Genomic DNA, 19,341 nt, shown 5'->3' on the forward strand with positions numbered 1-19,341 from the left:
AGTAATCGTGACATTTTATCGAATTCTAGTTTAATTAAAAATGCAAAATCTCTGTAAGAAACAGTGAAAGACTTTAATCAGTAATATTACAATTAAAACGTTATAATTGTAATTAATCTTCATAATCAAACAAACAAATAATAAGAATCTTGAATTATTCCTTGTCATGTCAATTTACATTTTATATTTTAAATTTAAATAATAAAAAGCAATGACTTTGGACTTTCTTTGCATATTTCAGACTACCAATGTTACTCGATTAAGTGGACATGAGAAGAGAAAATACTGAAGCAATCCGCGTTAATAAAATGAAATGAAGAAAGGAAACGTTTGGTCTACGTTGACTAGACTAGACTTTCTTCAAGCGGTATTTAAAATCGCTTAATCCCACGATGAATCATTCGGAAGTATTATTCACAAGAAGTTGCGTTGGTAATTTTACGAATTTACGAGTCTCTATTCATAAATCGCTTATGAATAGAGCCCGCGATCACGGAGAACTCGCGATCGTTCGGTGCGAGACTTGCAGTAGCACCTGAAAGAAGAAACGCAGCCCAGCAGCAACAGCAGGAAATTATTCTTTACAGTTAGGCGTAGTGGGACTACAAGCGAGGAGGAGGCGAGAAACTCTCCTCTTGGTGGGAGATGATAAAGTCCACCTCGAAGAGAGGAAAGAGCGGTGCCACCTCGCGGCGGCGACGACTTCTCTCTTCCATCTCCCCGTTCGAGAGGAGACTTCCTTTTGCATCTCGGGAGAGAGAACTAACGGGGAATGCACAGATGCACACCTGAAGAAAAAGAGCTCGATCCCGTGCACGCTTTCTAGGTCGCGCTTACTTTTCAAAGAGGCGCGCGTCGTCTTCTCATCGAACTAATAAGGAGCAAAACCGAAGATGAATGTTAATTTTTATGTTTCAATAAAGACACCACTTGTTCGAATCGAGATTTATTTCGAATTGTGATCGAGATTTGTTTAAGACAAGTAGAAGCAAAAAAATCATTTGACGAAGCGAATATTTCCGTCAATTCTTGTTTAATATTTGAAAATTAATAAATGAGAAACGCACACCGTTCTTAAGTTTCCCAGAAATCTCCGAATCATCTACAATCCGACAATAACAGGAAATTCACAGAGAATTCTCAAAGAAAAAATGTAAATAAAATGAAATAAAAAATTTTACATACAAGTTGCATAGAAAAAGTTTCTCAAGTATCATCATTCAAGAATAATATCAAGATACAAATGCCTCTAATAAAAAAAAAACCTTCCGCGAGGACCAATTAACCTCGATCCTTCCAATGATCGGAAGGTAAAACGGAATGTAGCGGGAAAAGCCGCAGGATTTGGCGTAGTCAGGACTAGGACGACTGCGAAGAAAGGTAAAAGGACGAGATCCGAGAGAGGTCTTCTCCGGTGGAGAGCCGCAGAGCCGTATATCCCTACCTCGAACGTCCGGGCGAGAGCAGGTGAGCTCTCGACGATCTGCTCGAGAGCGGCGAGAGAGTCCCGGTCTGCCGCCTCCTGCGCTCGCACCGCGGTGGCACGCACCGGCCTCCGAGAGAGAGACTCGCGCGAGAGTTCGTTGGCCGACCGTCACCCGCACGCCCGTTTTCCCGATCGCTCTCGCATTTGCTGTTCTCCATCTGGGACGGCCACACCAGATTCTGGAAGCTGGGTCGGGAAAAGGGCACCCGGACCTGAACGTGGCGCGGGTGCGGTTCGACTCGCCTGCGTGGTTCCCGTCTCCGCCCCGTCGACCGGAGGAGAACCCGCGCGAGCATCGTGGGTTCCAGTCGAGAAATCGACCCGCGTCACCCAGCCTGCCGGCAGGTGCTAACTCGCGCGTGACTCCGGTGTTAGCTCGCAGTCATAGTCGCGCGCCCGCTCGCGCTGACCGGACGTGTTCGCCGAGCTGGCAAGAGTCGGTGGGAAACAGCGTCGCGTGATTATAGAAACTTCGAGGACTCTGGAGAATTCTGACTGCTTTAAAAAATTTGGAGCTATTTAAAATAACCGGAAGATCCACCTGGAGATTTGTCCAAAATTAAAGACCTTTTTCATGGACCAGACTTGACATTTGAATCTGCGAAAGATTCCGTTTTCTAGAGTGCGAAGATAATCAGAAGTGACCGTAAACACCTGGGAAAGTTTCGAATATTCTTTGGAGGGATCACAGTTTTCATATTTGTGATATTTTGGAAAATCCTGGATACTTGCCTACAGCGCGAGGAGGATAAGAAGTAGCCATACAGGCTTGGAAAGAGCCGAATCCACTGAATCTTTCACTTGAAATTTAAAGAAGGTCGAGAATAACTGAAGCCCATCTCGCTTAGAAGGTTTCCGACAGCAGTTTGGAAGACTCTGAGATTCCCCTGGACTCTCGTCTGGAGTACGAGGAAGATCAGCCGTTCAACCGACGCGGAGCGGAAGTACCGTTGTCTCTGGTCGTGCTGGAGACTCGCGGATGAACGGCCTTGACGGCGCGAGCCTCAGCGAGTCTCGACTGGTCCGAACTAGGACAGCGAAGCGTGTGCTCCGATACATGGACGGGAGGATCGAACGAAATCTGCATCTTCTTCCAGGACGGAGAGGACTTCCCTGAACGGCGACCGGTCGACCTGAGGCTTTTGGTTTTACGGCGTTACGTGGCTGCAGCGAAATCCGGTTTTGCATGGGTGTATATGTAAGTGAACCGTAATCCGTAAGTACCGTAATGTCGCGGGGACTACTCCTGCGTTCCCGTGAGGCAACGTTTAGCGCTGTTGAACTCTCTTCGCAGATGACTTCGAGATAACGCGTGCTACGTATTTAGATTTGCGTTTTAAACAGTTAAAAATATTAAGCTGTACGAAGAAAGTTTCGCATAAAATAGTATTCGTTGTTTTTTTTTCACAGTATAATGTTAGAAATTTGATTAGCAAATTTAAATAATTCGAAGTTCAAAACTTGAAGGTCGACTCCACGCTGACACCGACTCGCCTTTCGACGATGACTCGAAAGTTAGTAAAATCGGCTAGCTGTAACGGAGAACCGCGGTTTCTAACGTACGATCCGGTTTTGCGTGCAAATCTAATAGCTGCTACTTTTCACTCGTTAATGAGCGGCACGAACGTTCATGCGTGTAAATGGGAAAATACACACTTACGTGCGTATTTCCGCGTCGAAGATCGAGATAAAAGATTGTAAAATCGATATCCGAAATGCTTATTGCCCGTATGACTGGCGAATTCTTCTCGGATATTAATTTAATCCAGCATCATCGGCACACTTAATCTCTCGTAAATTCAGCTCAACATATGGCGGTCTCAGGTTTTACTCGGATTAAAGATGCAACTTGCGTTTAATTTAACTCGAAGTATCACGTTCGGACAATTAATTAACATTATAAATTTAACGCATAACGTGCCGCAATGAAAATGTATGAGATGTAAAACGGACATCACGCGTTTTCTACAAGTTCAATTAAATAGAGAATAAATTTTTGGGAAAGCTTCTTCGATTGTTCGCGAATTTTCTTACGTTCACCAATATAAGTATCTTCGTTCGCGATTTACGCTTTACGCTCGGTCGATCGGCACTGTCATTCGTCCGCGGTCCGTCGTGAATGAAACGGAATCGCAGTATCGCGAATTGCATTTTGCAGCGTGGCGAGTCGACCTTGCGCGGGTCAGTTCCACGCATGAGACTCGGATCTCTCTCCGCGTATCACCTTGAACGTCAACCGTCCGCGCGAATGCGCTCGCGAAGATAAGACGGACGCTACGACGCGGTTCATGGCCGATAACGAGACGAGGTTAAAGCGACTTTTAAGCGCGTTGTCCGCAACAATGGAAACGTTTGCGACGTCAAGCGCGAAATAAAAACATCGCAGCCCAGAAAACACGAGAAGGATTGATTTCTTGAATTTAAATAAATAATTCCAGGGATCAGTTAAGTCTAAACACGGTACTTTCTTATTTTATATGAATTTTCACTGCTCTTATTATTTTTGTCTTACTTTTAATTTCTCTTAGGAGAAAGTGACGGTTGATTAATTAATCATCTTATTAAATTTTATATATACTTTTGTATTTTAAAAAGTCTTTTTAGATATTTTTAAGTTTCCTCGGACAGTTTATTTTCAACGGTTTATCTGTTGATTCTAACAGTAAGACCAGTATAAGATCTAAAATCTATAACATTAAATCCATTTTCAAGTGAAATTAGAAGAAGGAAGTTTTTGTCGACTTTCTCGAGACCGATACATTTGACTTGACGCGTGTCTAAAATCACCGATCCGACAATAAAGATGTAACGGCTATAAATCCGTGGCTTTCTAATGTTTGCTCACACGAATTTGCTTACTTTGATTTACGGCAAAAATGCGCGAGATAGCGGGAGGAAGCTGCTTAGTCGGAAGCGAGAAATGCGCCAAACGTTGCTCGTAATTACGGTGGGCAATGAACCGACTATTAAAACAATATGTCAGCGGTGATTTGATCGACGATCAAGGAGAGGAAATCCTCGCGTGATCGCACACCGATGCGAAGAGTTCATTACCAAAATTACCCGACACTTCGTTAAAGACTCCACTTACAAAATTTACTTTAATAACGCACTGTTACCTTGCGTTAGCTTGTTTCGTTCGCGCTCCGAATTCTATTAAAAATCCGCCTGGGCGCACCGTATGAATACATTTTTTTTCTTTTTCGCTTTTCGTCCTTCACCCGGTTGAGCGGAAAGCGTGTCGTTGGCGCGTATCGCAACGGGATACACGTCACAGGGAAAGGATTCGCGTGGACGGGCATTTTTTCCGGGGTGGTGCCCATCGGTGACCAGTGACATCGCGCTGTCGCGGCTATCTGTCATTCCTTTCCGTCACGATACATTTTCATACCTTCGTAAAGATCCGAGATGTCACGCAGGCTCACGCAATACTCTGATCAAGAAGTCAATAAGACTGCGGCAGACTGTGAAATCACAGTTGCGTTTTTTCCTGTCAGTTTTGATGAGAACAAGATGAGACATATATATATTTCTCTCGAGTAAAAGAAATCTAGATTAAAACAAAAAGGATTCTTCAAGAAGACAAAAATTTAATGAGTTTGTAATACAAATTGTGACGATTGGTAAGATAGTAATCGTGAGAAGCTGATTGATCCGTATTTAGACGCGAGAACGGTGCGAGAACGAGAGATTTCGCGGCGCGAATTTCTCCTCTCGACCGGCACGGAAATTAGAGTACGCGTGTGGCCATCGTTTAAATCATTTAAAGTATCTAAACCACTTTCCCGCGTGCAGACCAAGCGACACGAGATTTGTCACTTTTATCGCTCTGTAGAGACTAGATCTTCTCTTACGCGATCGTGCGCTCCTCTTTCGCTTCCTTCTTTCATCACGCGACCCAATTACGCCACAGGCCAAGCACATCGCACGCGAATTTGCATAACTACGACGTACAAGTGTATTTCCGCAATGCTAAATGTAAGACGCACGGTAGAGCAAGAACTAATCTCTTGATCACTCATTCAATCCTTTTCTCCGTTTCTTTCGAAACAAAATATTTCGGTATAATGAATTTGATTAATTTTAGACAAATTGTATTATAAATATTTTAAATACTTCTGTAATTATAATGTTAATTAATTAATGACAATTGATCAAACAATTATGATGCTAAATATGGCTAAATAAAAATTCGTGTTTAATAACGTTACATTCAATCGATGCTGATGCTTCTACATTTTTCGATTAAACGACAAAATCAGTTTTATTTGTTTCGCACGAAAAAATATTCCAAAATGTGTCCTAGAAAAGAACTTCCTTTTGTCGAGTGCATTTCATGTCGAGTTAATCGCACGCTCGAGTGTGGAATCTTGCGCTGTATCAACAACGCGGTTTCACCTCGATGAAACGAGAGCGACTGGGAAGCGACGGACGCGGCGCGCGATTTCCACGCGTACCTACCTGGAATTACGCGGAAAGGGAGTTACAAGCCCGGTAGCTTACGGTATAGCGTGTCAGCGGGTTACCGGTCTAACAAAATGTAAAATAATCCGGTTTCTCGACTGGCGACGTGCTAGTTAAAGTTGCCCCGCCTGGGGTTCTGCAAAGACCTGCGAGTCCTGCGACATGTGTTTTGGACCATATAAATTCAATTTGCTTTTCCTGTTTCGATGGAGCGATCGATAAAAGGTCGACGTCCGTCACTGCTTCGCGCAAATCGTTATAATCAATATTATTATTATTTCTAGCCGTTAGAACAGATTAACGCGGAACATATTTTATCGATATTGTACGCCAATTAATTACGTTTTCCTTTCACGATCTTTCCGCTTTACTTAAATCGTAAAACATCATTCATTGTTTAATTAATTAATTAATTAATTTAAGATAGTCTGTAAAATGAGGAATTGATGATAGGAATACAGGTATGTTTTTTCATAAGTTCATTATAAATCAATATATTACATATAAAAAAAAAGATTTAATTGTTTCTGTGAATTAAGCGAAGATAATCGGTAATATTTTATATTTTCTCACTTCTCTCATTTTTGTCGTTCAGACCCTAAACTTTATTACCTATTCCGCGGTCGCTCTGTAAAGAAAGAAATAAATTCCTTCTCCTGACCTTCGCAAAAATTATATAGAAGCATTAATCGCAACCTGCGCGCTTCCACTTTCCTCCGCCTTATTACGAACCGCTTACATATGCAAGGTTATCTAAATAACCGCATCCTCCCGCGACAATAGTAGCGTTCTTGCGACGTTCGCCGAATTATCGGCATTTTTCTCCTTTTTTCTTGGAATAAACTTTTCCGGTGAACGAGGTCAATCCCAGACTTTTGCGCAACTGTAGATAATCGCTATTAGGCAACGGGGATTATCGCAAGTCCGCGGGCATAGTGTTCGGCAAACGCAATCGATTGCGGTATCTCGAGGAAACGAGCCAGAGAGATAGGGAGAATGAGAGAAGAGTGAGGGAAAAAGAGAGAGAGAGAGAGAGAGAGAGAGAGAGAGAGAGAGAGAGAGAGAGAGAGAGAGAGAGAGAGAGAGAGAGAGAGAGAGAGAGAGAGAGAGAGAGAGAGAGAGAGAGAGAGAGAGAGGAGGTTCGGGCGCTTTTATTACTCGCTCAATAAGGAAGAGGCGATCGCTTCCGCGACAGGTCCCACGGCTACAATCAGGATCATTTCGATCTAATTGATCTGCGGATAAACGCCGATCGGTTCTAATCTTCTAATCACCGGCGAACGGTTCTAATCACTCTTGCATTTGTCCCGATATGCAGCAGGAGACCGGCAAGCCTCCACCTCCTAATGTCACCCCGAAGATGGCCAGGGATCGTGCCGGGTCGGACTACTCAGACCACATGAGCGACACCACCACGTGCAGCTGCGTCGCGAGCTCCATCGACAAGGTAAGAGGATGGACTTCATGCACCCAAATATTTATTAACCATAATTGGCTATTAGACATCGTGTCAAGAGAAAATTTGCAAAAGTATACTTTTAAATCAACCTTTTAAAGAAAGAAAAGCGTCATAAATGACATCAAAAGTTTGCTTGATTTTATTCGACAATTTTACTTCTTTTTCTCAAAATATTAAGGCAGGACCACGGTCTTACATACAGGTCTGGAAACTTGTAGGGTGGGGAGTGACTCAGATAGTGAGGCAAAATGGCGAACCTAGGGGTGAACCAATCAAATTAGGCCGCGGTCCGATGCATGTTCAAAGCGCTATTGGCGTTATTCTATCCTTGTTTATGCCTAATGAATGATAAAGATAGAATGATGCCAATAGCGCTCAGTGTGAATCGGACCGCGGTGTTAGGCAGGTCAAAACCATATATACAGGGTGTATCAGAATGTTTGGTACTTTTTTTATATTTAGATAGAGCGAGCCAAACTGAGTCGAAAAGTCATGTACCATTTTGCAATTTTCGCAATAGTTGATGAGTTATTAATGATTAAAAATCGCCGTATTGGCCCGGCCCACCGCCAAATCCAAGCGCGCGGCGAGATGCGGCCGCCCCGCGGTCGGCGCGCGGGCAGTTGTTTACTTCAAGCGGCACGAGCGGCGCGTAACGCCGGGCCCCCGTCCTGAGCGATGATAGTTTCTCGCCTTTTTTAAATAGAAATAAAATTTTCTAACAACATAGAAAAATTTTTTGTGCGTACTTATGTACATACGTGTGTACATGCATACACAGTAAAATATCAATTGTACTGCTTAAAAAAGCGATTACTCAATTTACTTTTTTTCTGTTAGTAAGTAACAGTTGTCTTTAAGAAAGAATATTTTCTTGATAATAGTCTTAAAATGTACAAATTTTAAAAAGAGTCTTTATCATGTACTCGAAAGAAGAATGTATACTCCTTCAAAGAACATAATAAAATTTTATTAAAGAAAAGTCAAAATAATAAATAAAGTAATATGAGGACCTCGAGATTAAAATAGGAGAAGTCAAGGCTATGAGGGTCAGACGCAGATCACAGTGCGTAATATCAGAAATAACTGATTTATTCGTCGTTTTGATACATTACATCGATCCGTACGTTTCGGCTCAGCTTTGAGCCATCTTCAGCGGTAGTTACAGAAGTTAAGTTACACGTTCTCCGTACCGTATGGTGAGTTTACTGATTTAAAGTATCAGAAACATAGACCAATTGATCCATATCTGTAAATTTGTTCAATTAATGTTGAGATATTAAAAAGATCTCTTAGGAAACTCACCATTCGGTCTGAAAAACGTGGAATACAGAGCCATGTACATAATGAATACTCTCTGCGAGAAGACTTGACGATCTTGTCGACACGACACACAATGATATGAAAGGTCTTGCAAGAAGAGGCATGTCGTAGGTCAACACACCGGCGAGGATTATAACATAGCACGATTTGACACCGTCTCAAAATGACACGGATTTTTTGCATCATGCATATGTCACGGTTTTGAGCAAATTGTAATCCATGCTCATGAACTTGGTCGTTGGCAAATCGGGGTTTTACTATTGGTACATGCAATATTGTGACGGTGTCAAATCGTGCTTTGTTATAATCCTCGCCGATGTTTCTGATACTTTGAATCAGTAAACTCACCATACGGTACGGAGAACGTGTAACTTAACTTGTGTAACTACCGCTGAAGATGGCTCAAAGCTGAGCCGAAACGTACGGATCGATGTAATGTATCAAAACGACGAATAAATCAGTTATTTCTGATATTACGCACTGTGATCTGCGTCTGACCCTCATAGCCTTGACTTCTCCTATTTTAATCTCGAGGGTCCTCATATTACTTTATTTATTATGTTGACTTTTCTTTAATAAAATTTTATTATGTTCTTTAAAGGAGTATAAATTCTTCTTTCGAGTACATGATAAAGACTCTTTCTAAAATTTGTACATTTTAAGACTATTATCAAGAAAATATTCTTTCTTAAAGACAACCGTTACTTACTAACAGAAAAAAAAGTAAATTGAGTAATCGCTTTTTTAAGCAGTACAATTGATATTTTACTGTGTATGCATGTACACACGTATGTACATAAGTACGCACAAAAAATTTTTCTATTTTAGAAAATTTTATTTCTATTTAAAAAAGGCGAGAAACTATCATCGCTCAGGACGGGGGCCCGGCGTTACGCGCCGCTCGTGCCGCTTGAAGTAAACAACTGCCCGCGCGCTGACCGCGAAGCGGCCGCATCTCGCTGCGCGCTTGGATTTGGCGGTGGGCCGGGCCAATACGGCGATTTTTAATCATTAATAACTCATCAACTATTGCAAAAATTGCAAAATGGTACATGACTTTTCGACTCAGTTTGGCTCGCTCTATCTAAATATGAAAAAAGTACCAAACATTCTGATACACCCTGTATAATCCAAACAGCTGTGCAATCCCGGTGGGCAGGACTTGCTTCTGGATTGTATAAACAAGATCTAAGAGATTTTTTTGTTTTGACTATTTTATTTATTCTTGAGAATTTATTTATAAAATGTACATGTATACTCAACATTAAATTATCTTATAAAATCTTAATTGGCGAGAGAGAGCTCGAGAGAGAGAGAAATACTTCTTTCTAAAGTTTAAAAAAGATATTACAAATGCAACACATTATTAAATATTAAAGGATTAAATTTAAACAAATACTTTGAGTTAAATAATATTTTGTTATTTTTAACTACCATGTATTTAGAAATTTATTATTTTAATTTCATTGGTTTAGTTAAATTAACGACATATTGAGTAGGAGCAGTATCGATTTATAGAAATGTTTAAAAATAACTCAAATTGAGTATAATTTGACACTATGAATTTAACCCAGTGAAATATCTTTCTTTCTCTTCTTGTGCATTTTTGAATGCTAAAGACGTCACTAAAACCCATTGCAGTGCTCGTTACGCGGCTGCGGCATGTTCCAAGAGCCAAGAGCCGTTCTTTCTGCATCCGCCGGGCTCTCGGCCGCGGGACGGTATCTACATAAATCCCATGAGTGCGTACATCGGCGAGTCGCCCAAGCCCAAGGACACGGCCGAGTCCTTCTACCTGCACAGCCCGCACGATCTCGTCTACACCAGGATCACGCGGCTGTTCGGCGACGCCGAGAAGCCGCGGAACGGCGTCGCGGCGGAGCAGCGCCATACGCCGGAGAGGAAAGACGAGACTCTGACTGGTAAGTAGCACGTCCCAGATACTTCATCGCTACATTATAACGCGCGCTATACACGGTGTCCAGAAGGTATCCTGTCGTTGATCGTCGAAAGTGAAGGGGTTTTAACCAAATAGCGATTATTCGAAGTGACAAGTCACCGGATTTACAATATTAATTCGTAGATGAAACAAATGGTGAGCATTCTTAGGATCTTAACGCAAAGCATGGCTATTTAAATTAAAGTGTGAAATACGAGAGTATTCAAAGATATATCGGAAAGATACCCCGAGCAAACAACTCGAATTTAAGAAAAGATGAATTCCATAAATTGAATTATTTATGGCTGTAAATCAAAGTGATAATTCTGAGACACCCTATTTACTCCGTCGGTTCTCGACAACCACTGTGGCTCCAGGGCGACCTCGATTTGCATCCGATGTTCGGTATCGTCTCTCTTTCGCTCTTCTCAATGATATTTACAAAGATCGAGCAAATGGAACCATTTGTCATGAAGCATTGCTTCCGCTTCATGTATCGATTCGCATCCATAAGAGATTAGGGTATATATATTTTTCTAGCAAATGTTAATTAATGATTAAATAAAAATCGCGCGTAAGTCGACGTCTGCTGCACAAGATCTAAGAGAATTTTAATCGTAATTGCCCTGCTTATTCGTTTTACTTTGCAAGCAGTAAGTTTAATCGTTCGTTTTACGAACGACACGTGACTAGTGCATGATAGACTGTCGCAAGATTGATCTCGAAGAAAGAGAGATACTTGGATAATTGTCAAGGGAGCGAAAAAAGCCACACACGTCGCGAACAACACGCGCGCTCTGCGAAACCGGGTTAAAGACTCGCGCGCGATTTACCGCGGATACCGTTAAGCCGTTACTGTGCACTGGCTCTTAATAAGCAAGAGCAATAAAAACAGCGATCGATGGATCGAGCGAGTTCCAGCGAAACGCGTAAAAGTCGCCGACTCAGCGCGAGAATCGAAATAAAAAAGAAATTTAAAATTTTATAAAAAGTCGAACTCCGATCTCTCTCTCGCGCGGCGCTATAGAAATTATAAATTTCTACAAAGCTGTCGGCAACTTTTACTAGTCGCAAGTTTGCGAATCGTTAGTTTGAGTTTAGCTCAAGATGTTTTCTGGAAAACTTCTCGAGCGTGATGTTTTCTTGTGGAAGGCAGTTTTCTCGTGTGCGATACGTAATATTCCGAGCGGGGCTTTGGCTTTCAGTGAAAGTGGACGTGTACATCAACAACGGCGGCGGATTCGTCGGCCGGCCGCATACCGGCAACGGACATGCGGCGCGCTCCGAGATCGCGAGGGAGTCCTCGGATCATGCTTATAAGCAGATCTGCGTGAGACAGGAGGAAACGAGCAGCGTGAGTTCGTCGTCGCGCAAGAAGCCGGCGGACAATGCCTCCGACAGCAGGTAACGCGATTCGAGCAATTTCGCGAGCGAGATCAAAAGGGTTTAGTCCAAAACATCTGACCTAATTTCCTAAAATTGGAAGAATTAATTTAAATTTAATTCTCTCAATTATAAAAAATCAATTTTCCCAAGTTTTTAAAAAAGAAATTCATTGTAAAGCTTTTAACTGAATCAATCGTTCCAAAACGGATACGCGTCCTAAAACGTAAAATAATATTAAAAATAATATATAAAAATTGTAGAATAAAAGAAACTTTTCAGAAAAGATACGGATCATATGTGTTTATTAGACATCTTGTTTTATAAAAGTTAAGTCACGTGTAAAAATTTGTCTGGCAAAATGAATTTGTTAACTCAAGTAGACATTAAAGTCGTTCTCGCGATACCACGAATTACACGTCAAGCTTCTAAAAAGAGATTCTTGATGAGCGCAGCACAACAAAATATCAGGCACTATAAAAGCGACCACGAAGGTAAGCAATATCAAGCGACGTATCAACAAGTGGAACAGTGTGTAATCCTGTTACGATCGAAATTATCTTTATAATCGTTAAGAGATGACTGTTCGTGGGCGCGTTCGGGGAACAGCATCGTATCGCTATTTTTCTCGCCCGTCATTTATCTCGCAGATAAGCGATCGCGCGCCAGGTACTTAATCGCGCGTAGATTAAACTTAACTCGATTCGTGGATTCGCGAAACACATCGATAGAACCGTCTCTGACCGTTTCAGTCGTTCTCGCAAAACCGACAGGCGATACAGTCGATCCAGCAGCGCCAGCGAATCGTCGAACATGAGCAGCGAGGTCCACGGTCTCTCCTCGACGACGTCCACTCCGTCCTTATCGCGGCACAGCAGCAGCGAACGGATCGACAAGCCGGGAATCAAGACAAATGCGGAAGCACCACACGGTACGTCGAAAGTAGCCGGAAATTTCTGCAGGATGGCCACAGTGTCTATGATCAAAGAGTCGTACGCGCAAAGTATCGCGTATGCACAAATTATGTACCGTAACGAGTCATTATTAATGACTTTAAATAACCGAAGTGAAATATCTTTTCAACTTTTATTATGTGTGATCTATTGGATAATAAGATTAATAAGTATAAAATATATATAAATCATCGTGTGAGAAGAAAAGAAATCGTTTCAACAAGAGAGAATAAAAATCGGAATGTATTATTCATAAAGACAATTATACGAGGTAGAAAACAAAGAACGGTTTTCTAGTGTGCGTTCATTTACCTTTTGTTATTACTACATTCTACGATTGTGTGTGATTGTGTGCCCGTGTCCAATGAGTAATGGAGTTGGAAACAACTTGTCTTTATTCGTCATCAAGTTAACACGATGCAAATCGGCGCTGACAATTTTTCGACAAAAAGTGACAGGGCATTATATAGTGGCTATCCTGCGGAGTCTCGAATAAATACGATGACGAGAACGGCCGCGATTGACCGGTATACGCGATTCTGTTTCGGTTCGCAGAGAGGAAGGACTCGTCCGGCGCGCAGGTGGAAAGTGAAAAGGAGATCCGTACAAATGGCAACGGCGGACCTAGGTAAGTAGGGCGAATCGATACCGGATCGAGACTTGAGTTAAAGCCGCGCCAATAAGAGAAGAAAGCTCGATCGAAAGTCGATCGAACGGCGGAGCTGCTCGCTACTTCGCGCGATTCGATTCGCTTCTTTCCTTCTCGCCATTGACTTTGTTCTCCAATGATCTCCGAAGTATTTCCTTTGAGATATCATGCGGATAGGGCATATGTTGTAAAGGCCGTTTTCTCGCCAGTAATCATCTCCGGTTATTAATATATTGTAAAACGAACGTGAATAATCGCAACGATAATCCGAATCGTACGATTCGTTCAGGCGAGCGCGAGCGGATTAAAGTCGATTAGCATTAACCCCAGACACAGTGACCTTAGATAAAAAGAGACTCTAAAAGATCCTTGAATGAAGGAATTACTTTCGAAACAAGATGTCTATCCGCGTCGGCACCTCCATCAATTTTATTATCTTATAACCGTTTAACTTTCCACATATTTTCGCTCGTTTACATTTACTATCATTGTCTGCAATTAGGTGCAATTAGGTGTTTGCAAACTATTACCATGATTGTTCTCTATGATTGTTACTTTCACTTGTCTTCATAAAATTGATAAACGTTATCTAATCCCTTAATTATTTAATAGACGAGATTTTTATTACTACTATTTATTTTTATCAAACGCTGCAATCGATTACTATAATACGGAATGATAAAACTTAACTTCACCAATTTTCCGTAATTTTCTTTGTCAGAAAGATGATTTACTTTCATTAGTACATGGGACCAATAAAAACGTTTATACAATCAAACTTTATCATTCGCGCTCGAGCAACGAATATTTATCAATACTCTTTTAATCAATATTATTTAACAACAACATTTTTACGGTATTAATTTATTTTTCTAACATTTATATTCTTTGAATGATATTTTTCATGTCACATTAAAAACAAGATTTTTATTCCATAGTCTCTTGAAACCACCGCCGCCGCCACCGCCGCCGCCGCCGGACGACGACGTAGTGGTCGTCCTGGTGAACGCAAAGCCGAACGCAGACGCCGACAAGAAAGATGCGCGAGGAAACAGCCAGGGGAGGGAAGCCGGCGAGGAGATAGGCCGCGTCGTGATTCGCGCGTCCCCTCCGCCCCCTCCGCTGTGTGCGTGCAATGTGTGTATCCCGAGTTCCCCCCGGGACACCCGGCGACCTCGAATTTTGGCGCGAGTGCACCGCCCGCGGCGACAACTTCGCACCGATCGCGCGCCGATAGTTCGAACAGAGCTTGTTGATTAAAGAACGAAAATTCAGAAAATACATTAAATCCGTAAGTATATAACCTAACCTATAGGGCTTTTGCATATTGTGTGCTATAGAAATTTAAAAAAAAATGCTGACATTTTTCATTAACAGGTTATGCATGTCTTTAAATACAATTGAAACACTCCATGCTGCGGTACGTTTCTATTCTGATGAAAGGAGAAAAGTATTAATTGTGCCTATTAGTGACATTGAACATTTTGATCGTGAAAACTGTATCAACCAACCACATTACATAAAGCGGCACAGTAAAGACGATGAACATAATTCCACTTTATCACCAGGTAAAGTCTTATGTGTTGGAAGTAAGTATTCGCATTTATTTACTATTGATAGAATATGTTAAGTAATTATACAACGTAAAATTGGAACATTTAAGAAAGATATTTTTGATATACTTTAACAAAGTAAAAAAATTAATAACAATGTATTTGGAATAATTAGTAGTAAACATAAACTTTTTTAAGGTAAAGAAAATTTATTAAATAAAGAAGGACGCTACAAATTTTCGAAAATTCGTCGCAGTGATGCATTGCAAAAGTTGCAAATGAAGCAAATAGAAACGGATGGAACACCAAAACGAAAAACCAAGGTAAAAGTGTATAATGCAAATTTGAGGTATTAAAAATATTACATATTTTGTATTCTTATACGTAATATATTACAGATCACGAAGAAAACTATGCAAAAATTTGGAAAAATGAAAAATGGGCAAAATGAATTAAAGAAGTATCTCAAAAACAGAAAATATTTATGTACAAAAAATAACAGTAATGAAGATACGGATCTCTCTAATCTATCCTCACCCGAGTCCAGTACATCGTACAATACGCATAGTACGTCGGACACCGATTCAGAAGTAGAGGCGTCTAAAAATGAGGTATCTGGCACAGGAAAATATACTTCTAACAATAATCATGTCACCAGTAATTTGATCAAACTTCATTACCATCATTATTATACTTTGTATTGTGTATAATAATTACACATATTTTGTAAAAATTTCATACAGGTTACAAAAGAAAAGTTGCAGCAGTCAAGAAAAATATATTTATCTTCTGGCAGCAAACAGAAGGATCCTGACAAAAATGAGGTACCTTGCACTCGGCAATCATCTCAATTAGCAGGCACACCATAAGAATTTCAACAGCGTGAAGACAGAAATGAAACTCGCGGTAACCAAAATCAGTCATTAACAGCATCACCAAATAGACCAAGTAATTATGTCAATAGCAATTATATTGATTCGTAAATCGTAATAAAAAACTAAAATAATATTTCTGTACAGAGAGGGCAGAGAATGTTAATAGTAACACTCCAAAGCGCACAACCAGGATGAGAAGAAGGACACTGTATCGCCTAAAAAATAGAGGTATAATTTATATTCTAAAATTAATTTTTAATTTTAAATACTAATTTATATGTTTTTATTATTAGTATTAAATGCGCGCATTAATAAGACGTAAATTTAAAATGATTTAACAAAATATAAGTAAATGTAACTTTATTGGTTTTAAAGTATAATTGTTGCAAAATATTTTCTCATATTTTCTCATTATTATTATTTAACGTTGAATTTTTTTTCATTCTTGACAATTTACAACACTTGGTTCATTTTCATTTTATTGCTTTATCTGAAAACTATCTATTTAGTAATATTATTTCTTTAGCTGAACCAAGTGACTCTGATGAAGAATATGCGGATGTGTATAACAATAGACTTCAACCCGAAACAAGAGAATCAGTAGATAATAATGAGGGAAGAGAATTATGACATCGAAGGCGATGAGGTATAGTTATTTAAACTTTTTTCATATAGGTATTAACGTCAATAAGTAGTATATATTTTACAGCATGGTACATCGAGTAATTACCCTTAAAGTATTAAAAGAAAAAAATGAATTAATTTAAAAATAAATAATATAGAAAATATTTTTCGATATTTACTTGATTCGAAATATGTATTTAATCTGGTCTTTAAAAACTCAGTACAAAAAATTTATTTTATGAATTATTGTATTAAATTTTCAGATATATATTGGCTATGGACGAACGATTCAATTAGCATTCTGGGAATACATGAAACATCGCGGTTATTGGAAATTCCTGAGAGAATTATTGGAAATTCTCTGGACGAAAGAAAATTTAGTAAATCGGTGCTTCAAAAAATCAAGAATAACTACGAGAGATAGAAGATAGATCTCCTAGAAAACGTTTCACGCCGACGAAATATAAACTTTTACGTCGTACTTATGCTATAATTGTTTATAATTGAAACAAGAAACTAATTATTGACCATTTAAAGACCAGATTAAATACATATTTTTAGTCAAAAAAATATCAAAAAATATTATCTATATTATTTATTTTTAATTTATTTTAATTTATTTTTTCATATTAAATCATAGTAAAAGAAAAAAGATGAATTAATTTATTTTAAATTAATTCATCTTTTTTCTTTTAATACTTTTTAGAGTAATTACTCGATGTACCATATTGTAAAATATATACTACTTATTGACGTTATTAACACTGTTTTTCTTTTATATAGGAATATTCAAAGACTATCTCAATGAGATGTATGGAAATGCTTCCAAAAGGAAGAGAATTCTACAAAATATGAACAAGCAGATCGGTTACAAAATTCGAGATCTACGCAAACTGAACTATGAAAAGGTTAAAAATATTTAATATTATGTATTCATTCCAACTTATTAATATATTTAAATGCGCGTCAGTAGTACAATTCATCATCAAAGATATATAATTATTCATATACAAATATATTCTGGTATTAAAAGTTAACAAGAGTAGGCGATATTCCGAGTAGTGTTTCGTAAGATAGAGCTTAAAAAACTGTGATATTCTGTATATAATTATATATACATACGCGCGCAAATATGTAAAATGTATTACATAAGGATTTAAATATAAATTGTAATTTTTGTTTTACCTTGAATAAAAAACTAACTTTTTTAAAATTTAAGTATTCTCTAATTTAATATAATTACACTTGGCAATGTTTTTATTAATTGTATAAAATAAATTTTTTTTATATAAAATGGTTAATGAGATCACATAAGAGATCTCATATGAGGGTCATATATATATGAAGTCTCGTAAAAGATATCATGTGAAGCTGAAATGAGATTTTGGCACGAAATGTCATGTGAGATCGCATACACGAAGCTGTGCGCGAATTAATCAGAGCTCTCATATGAGATTACATGCAGGATCACATATGTGTTGTCATACGTATTGTCACGCGATTATTTTTAGCAGGGTTGTTATGTTAAATATAATAGATTTGCATATATTGGGCCGAAAAGAATTCAGCGAAACTTGGAGGGCCCAATATAATCGTCGAAATAGACGAAGCAAAAATCGGCAAAAGGAAATACAATCGTGGCCGAATAATCGAGGGAAAGTGGATTTTTGGTGGATACGAACGTGGCACAAAAAAAAATTTTATTGTGCCAGTGCAAGACCGCACGGAAAAAACTCTGCTTGAGGTGATCAAGGAGTGGATTCTTATTGATTATTATTAGTATTCATTGGAATTTATGCATATTGCTTCATCAATATTTTATTCCGCTTACAAAACTCGTCTTATAAGGAAGCTTGTATTTTATTTGATGCGTAATTATTAGTATTCATTGATTTGGGTTTCTCATAGAGGAAGCGCAATAAATGAAGTTGAATTGATGAAGCAAACTACGCATCAAATAAATCTTTCTCGAAAAAAGTTTGAAATCTTTCCAGAGAAGTCTTCAAGGATACGATGTCCTTGAAGAGAGAGAGAGAGAGAGAGAGAGAGAGAGAGAGAGAGAGAGAGAGAGAGAGAGAAGAGAGAGAGAGAGAGAGAGAGAGAGGAGAGAGAGAGAGAGAGAGAGAGAGAGAGAGAGAGAGAGAGAGAGAGAGAGAGAGAGAGAGAGAGAGAGAGAGAGAGAGAGAGAGAGAGAGAGCAATCTAGACAAACTTGCATAGGTGCATAAGCATATGCATAAAGAGATGGATTGGTCTATTTCCTTTTGCACATATATATGAACCAATCAATTTCTTACGCTTATGTTTATGCGCGATGCAAATTTGTCTGGATAGACTTTAAAAAAGCAGCGCCAAGTTTTTTACAAGAAAAATTTATTTATTTTATTTTAATTAAATATTTTTATTTTATAATGTTACCTCTTTAATTCTTTGTGATTAAAATGATTAAATGATTCTTTGTAATATTATAATTTTATCAAGGAGAATTAAAACTACTACCACTTGGGTTGATAGAAAGATCCTCAGGAATACAAAGATACATACCACTTGGGTTGAGTTAGGTAACACAATTTTGTTTTATTTTTTAAGAGTAGTTGCACTACAATTATTTTTCAAAGCAATATATATATTCTC

General features: G+C 39.1%; 2 protein-coding genes across 3 annotated transcripts; both read left to right on the plus strand.

Annotated features, from left to right (window-relative positions):
• Positions 1-234: 234 nt before the first annotated feature.
• On the plus strand, positions 235-15,249 carry LOC139780677 (uncharacterized). The gene is made up of 8 exons (XM_071719401.1): positions 235-2,684; positions 7,269-7,397; positions 10,374-10,654; positions 11,877-12,075; positions 12,807-12,985; positions 13,563-13,635; positions 14,595-14,947; positions 15,034-15,249. Exons 3-7 carry the CDS (start codon positions 10,471-10,473, stop codon positions 14,914-14,916), a joined length of 957 nt encoding a protein of 318 aa, XP_071575502.1. The 5' UTR covers positions 235-2,684; positions 7,269-7,397; positions 10,374-10,470; the 3' UTR covers positions 14,917-14,947; positions 15,034-15,249.
• LOC139780678 (uncharacterized) lies at positions 15,041-17,926 on the plus strand. Of its 2 annotated transcripts, none has more exons than XM_071719402.1 (7): positions 15,041-15,245; positions 15,408-15,532; positions 15,608-15,820; positions 15,953-16,157; positions 16,229-16,312; positions 16,611-16,730; positions 16,972-17,926. In XM_071719402.1, the coding sequence occupies exons 1-4, from the start codon at positions 15,041-15,043 to the stop codon at positions 16,076-16,078; spliced, it is 669 nt and encodes a 222-aa protein (XP_071575503.1). In that variant the 3' UTR covers positions 16,079-16,157; positions 16,229-16,312; positions 16,611-16,730; positions 16,972-17,926. The 2 variants fall into 2 exon arrangements, with proteins under 2 accessions (XP_071575503.1, XP_071575505.1); XM_071719404.1 differs by having other exon boundaries at positions 15,041-15,224.
• The last annotated feature ends 1,415 nt before the right edge of the window (positions 17,927-19,341 follow it).

This window comes from Temnothorax nylanderi, unplaced genomic scaffold (genome assembly GCF_030848795.1).
Source record: "Temnothorax nylanderi isolate EJ_2023f unplaced genomic scaffold, tnyl_v1.0 TNYL_tig0292_pilon, whole genome shotgun sequence".
Lineage (NCBI taxonomy): Eukaryota > Metazoa > Arthropoda > Insecta > Hymenoptera > Formicidae > Temnothorax > Temnothorax nylanderi.